Below are 5759 nucleotides of genomic sequence, written 5' to 3'. Positions count from 1 at the left end.
CAAAAATGCATGGCAACACTAGGCTGAATGTGCTCTCTGAAATGTTGGCGTAAGGTGGTGGTTTAAGGATGACCACCAACACTGAGGAAGTGCTCCTAATGTTTTGAAGAGGGAGACCTTCAACTTGGAAAGAGAGGTCTGCAACTTGCATAAAAATGGAGAACCTCAACTCGAAAAAGGAGGTCTCAACCAAAACTGGCAAGAAGTTGAAGTCTTATTCTAGAGGAAGTGTCCCCAATTATTTGAAGGGAGGTCTCAACTCAACATAGATGGTTGAAGGCTCACCACCAATCGAAGGCATGCTCAGTTGCATCTTTGTCTCTGGATACAACTCTGAATCCGATATGGTAGGTTGTGGCTTAGGCTTGCTTGATTTGGCTTTGAAGCTTGTATATGACCATCACTTCCCCCCTGTCAGATACAAGGTAAGAAGATGGAGAAAACTCAACTGCAAGACTGTTCAATACTCTAGAACAAGTTCTAACATATGACTAGAATATCTTCTTGGTTGTTGAAGCCCATTGCTAAGAAGCGATCCATCCAAGGTGAATCTTTATTCCCGCAGGAGGCTTGTTTTCTAAGCATCTGTTTAAAAAATGAGTGGTTTTATGACAATGCTTACATGGATGAAGATCAAAACAATGATCTTTCATATGGACAACTCAGTGACAATGTTGGCATTTAACAATACGTTGAGGTTGTTGTGGAAGAGGAGCGGGATCTTGAACAACTGAAGGTGAATTGTCATGAAGAAACCCAACACTTTGAAATTGAATGGGCTTGAAATAGTCTGGAATATGAAATGACACCTCCTTATCATATTCAAGACCTATTTTGTGCTTGTTGTGGACAAGCTCTTCCCAAGGTTGGATGATGGGCTTGGGAAATGCAGATTGAACTTTTGCATTTGCACGCAAATATGCTGCTTCATTGGGCACTGAATCTGAATGAGCTTCAAATTTATATTCTTGCTATTGATGGGAGTCCATCTTAATGTTCTAAACAAAAACAGGTTCAGAATGATGACTCAACTGCTATAATTCTTCTTGTTGAAGCTAAGATTCAAGTTGTAAAAATTCTATCTTCTCTTGTGCATTTTGTATACATTTTTGAATGTCAGCAATATTGTCTTTATTGATTTTGACTACGCTGTCAGCAGTGGATATGATTAGAGTTCTCAATAACTCTAATATTCTTTTAAACTTAGCCATTTTTCTTAACATCTAATAAATAAAGAGTGCGAGCTTCAATTCTATCACTAGCAATTATGCAATATCTTCTTCTAGAAACAATATGAAGCCTTGATGGTAGGCTTTGGAGCAACCATTAAGACCAACTTTCAACATATACCACTATATACCTTACAGACCACCAAAACTCAATGTATACATGTGCTCCTTTGATCATTTAAAAACATTTCTTTCAAGAACCATACACACTTACGCAACAATAAATCAAGCAATTTAATATCATTCACCAAGGACATACCATATTTCAAGGCAGTTCCTATTTCCAACCCTATAGCATTATAAATGCTATGTACTTACACTGACCTGATAGCCCCTTGACGTCACCGCTCGCTTACATCTCGGGCCTGAGCATGGATCATGCATGTTACATGCATCCATCTCCTATCTTCCGGCGAATACGGGTCACCTAGCTCCGGCGATGCCGTGTTCCTGCTCGCCTCCAGCTCCGGCGATGCCGTGTTCCTGCCCGCCTCCACTTTGGTGTGTTAATGACGTTTACCAACCCAGTGTGGAGGCTCATAAACTCTGCACCAACCATCCTCAATACGTTATCGTTATCTGCTCAAATCCCGACAATTCAAAGAGTGCAACCATCGAACAGGAACACGACAGAGCTCCGGCGAATAGACGTTACAGAAGGTGATCCCCTGCAGCGCTTCGAAACCGGTAATGCTCTGCTTGCGCCAAATTGTGCTTTGAATTACATTGAAGACCATGAGATTTATATCATAATCTTGTAAATCATGAAAGTTCCTCCCAAATGCCCAACAATGTCTAGTCCGAGAAAAGAGCAATCCAGATAGAGAGAGGATGGTGCTTCGCTCGTGACTCTGCATAACAACCTATTATTCCCCCTTTCCTTTTTCACTCCCTCGATAAGACCATCGGTCATCCATCGCCTGGCTAATTAAGTACAAAATTAGGTGTTAGCAGGCCTTCCTTGCCTTCGCTCCACAACCATACATCCTTATCAGCATATGTACCATCATCAACAGCGACCACTCTCCATCTAAATGTACAACCCCTCGTAAAGATCACTACCTTCTATTGTCCCGCAAACTGTTTGACCAGAAACCCCAGTGGATAAAACAATGTCCAGATCACTCCTCCAACCTCAATTCTGTTAAGCCTCCCCTCCCCTCAAACAGATAATCCCATCTTCATTTGGGTGTAACCCCACTGTTACAAACCCAAATTCAACTAAGCCTCCTCTAATCCATTGAACCAATGTAGTTTTTTTTTCACAGCACTGATCTCCCCCCTCCGTCTCAGTCTCCACCTCCATGCATGCTTGATCTTGCCATGGTTCTTCTGCCAACTTGGACTGTAAAGAAGGTTTATTAATGAGGCGCTGGCTTTGTTGGGAACCATGTAGTTATACCAAAACCTGATAGCATATATAGGGATAAGCCGGATGAGATTCTTTCCATGGTAGCGTAACCCAATTAGGCAATTTTCATAACCAGGTCTGAAAAGGCCGCAATCAACTCCTCTTTGCTTCAATTTACCCCAATCAATTTTACTAGTATGTATGTGGATAATGTTTCTATATCTGTAAGCCAGAAAGTCAGTTTTGGGATTAAAAAAATTCAAACCTCTTCAGGTCAGTGGATGAGATCGAGCTCTCACGTATGTTTCCAAAGCCGCAGATAAGGTCAATTATATCCTGCCTTCTTCACTTTCCATTCTTGCCTTATAAATTTGTACATGGAGCTAGCGGATAACCATTAACAATGGAATGCATGTGCGTGATAAGGATAGTCTTCAATTGACAGTTCAGTTGCTATGAAAAACAGAGAGGCAACTTAACTAATTGGAAAAAGAAATAGCGATCTTATGGTGATTCCCTTTGGAAAATGATTTTTGTGTTTTGAATCTAATGCCATAACTATGGTTGAGCATAAACACATCCTATTGGACCATACATCGGGTTATTGAGGTAGTTGGATTACGATGTGGCTATTGAATCCAATCATTTTTACACACAAATATTTTTAATTTGGCCAATGTTGGGTGCCTCTTCTCTTGCTTCTAGTTTCTTAAGTCTAATCAATGCATTAATGAAACCGCATTTGATTCTAGGTCTAGTCCCGTCGTTATCACCTCTAATTTTATCGATTTGAAGATCGATGCACCATGTCCTTTTGCTAGATTAGAGAAAATTCCACGGCTTACATATATCACAGCAGTTAGTTTGTCTCTCACATCGATATAGGCCATGTTTTGCATTGTTTTCATTAGATTAACTCAGTTCCGATATGAAATGATTATACCCTTCTATTGATTCTTTCTGGTGTTGGGATTATTTCCGGATCTCTGTGTAGTCATAATGGCATTAACACCGCCATGCTAGGTTGAGGTTGTTCCTAATTAAATTGTTGGCCATAGTTCTCTTAACTGGACATCCCCGATAGAATTATACTTGGAGAGCCCAAGGATGCGAAAATTTTAAGAGTGTCACTAAATTGGGCGAGGGAGAAGTCATAAGGCTTATAAGCGAGGCTCGGCAACCGCAAGAGAATTTATGTGTTAAGTTTTTATCATCTATAGAAAAAGTTGAGTTGCAACAAATAGATATGTTTTCTGTCCAGTAACATATTATATATAACTTTTTAAATATATCAAGGATTTAAGAACATTTTATTCTATTCCAGTTTTCAAAATTTTAGTGTTTAAAATGGATTTTAGTGTTTATTCTATTATTATGTTGTTCTTTTTAGATTATGGTATATGGAGAGCATTAGTGTCTTTACTCTCCTGGTTATGTTTGCAGGGAAAAAATATGTCCTGTAAATAAATGGCATCCTATTTTTCCTTTGTTGAAGAGTCCATAGAGCCCTCCCCCATGGAGTGTGCGGGTTACGAGCAGTATGTGCATCTCCCCGAGCTCAGTGTCATGTGGAAATTCAAGGAATGGCCTGGTTGGTCTAGAGAGGGGTTGGTAAAGGCTGCCTTACAGTCATTGGAGATTACTTTTTGGTTTGTTCCGTCTGTCCTCTGTGACACAAGGACTTACATTGACAAAGAGGAATGGAAGAGAAGGCTTGAATCCTTAATTAGTTCCCAGATTGAGTTGATTTCAATGATTTGTGAAAATGACAAGCAGGTTCCCACTCTTCAGTTGTCAGTAAGTAGTGGTGTTCTTGCTAGGAAAGTTTTCCATGAGGTATGGCAGAGACCTGGTGCTTTACCTGTGGTTAGCAGAACAAGTGAAGAGAGCTTACTTCCTCGTTTGGGTACATGGAAAAGCGCTGAAGCTATGGTTTCTAGAATATGGCTTGCCATTGAAGGCCATATGTAGAGGAATCCCTTCACTTTAGGTCTGAGGGAACCAAATATGTCAGGTAAGCCTCTTCTTGAATATGATAGAATCTGCAAGCCAAGATATTTACACTCTTTAAAACAACATAAACAGTTCCATAATCCAGAAGATGCCAAACTTTGCAATGTCTTCCAGATCTTTGAGGCCTGGGTATTTGTAGGCCAAGAATTGTTGTAGAGAGTATATGAAAGAATAGACTTTGGGGATTTCGTAGGAGCATCCACAGACTGTTGGATGGTTGAAAGGATGTGGAACATGCTCACAGAAATTGTGAATTTGCTTCTAGTGATGGACCTAGATGATTTCCTTTGCCTTAAACACCAGTTGGCAATTAGCAGCACTAGTACGCTTGCAGGCGCATATTGCCTTCGGTCTGCCCCCCTTAGAGACCTTACAAATGCATGCAAGGAACTAAGGCATCTGGTGCCCAAAGTCATGGGTGTTGAGGCTGATCCAAAGGGTGGACCAAGGCTCCAGGAGGCACTTATGCATTTGTTTCATTCACATGGACTTCGCTCACATAACACTTCAGGTGCTTACCATGTTGCAACAATACATGTTCTGTTGGCCTTCTAGGCAATAGAAGCCGCGGTGAAAAGGTTTTTCTTCTCATATCAGCAACTGGTAGTAACAACCATGGGTAGCATTGAAATGAAGGGTCCATCATATCGAGGTGCTTGTGATGCCCTGCGTCAGATATATTTTGAACCACCTTATTTCCTTAGTGTGGATGGTGCAAAGACATTTTTGGGTTACTATTGGCACTAAAAGTCTACAACTATGGTGGATGGTACACTGGAAGATCTACAGACAAATCAAGTGAAGTTTACAAGACAAAGAACAGTGCTTTCAGTTTTTCAATGTATTACCCCAAATTCATACATACACTTTTTACATTGACAGTTTTGAATACTATACATAGAATTATATTGGATATAGGATTAGACTTATTTTTGTTCATCCCCATCAGTAGGAGCAATCAATAGAACAATGCTAGAAATTTGAACAGTTTTTTTTTTCCCTCTCCAACATGGATAGGATACTAAGGATTCATAGTGTGCAATTCCTCCTTCGTTAAATACTGTAAAAGATTGTCCAAAATTAAAAAGGTAATTATTAAAATTATTAAATTTTACGAGTTGTTTCTTTTTTTAATTTTTTAATTCTTTACCTAAATTCTATGATGA

General features: G+C 39.8%; 1 protein-coding gene across 1 annotated transcript; it reads left to right on the top strand.

Moving 5' to 3' along the window:
* Window positions 1–4047: 4047 nt before the first annotated feature.
* Window positions 4048–4551, top strand: LOC149183529 (nematode resistance protein-like HSPRO2). Its single transcript, XM_089414973.1, has one exon. The coding sequence runs from the start codon at window positions 4048–4050 to the stop codon at window positions 4549–4551; it is 504 nt and encodes a 167-aa protein (XP_089271099.1).
* The last annotated feature ends 1208 nt before the right edge of the window (window positions 4552–5759 follow it).

Source organism: Pinus tabuliformis, chromosome 3_2 (assembly GCF_031772625.1).
Source record: "Pinus tabuliformis cultivar Carrire ecotype Pingquan chromosome 3_2, CPIR1, whole genome shotgun sequence".
Lineage (NCBI taxonomy): Eukaryota > Viridiplantae > Streptophyta > Pinopsida > Pinales > Pinaceae > Pinus > Pinus tabuliformis.
This window is presented reverse-complemented; position numbering and strand designations above follow the sequence as displayed.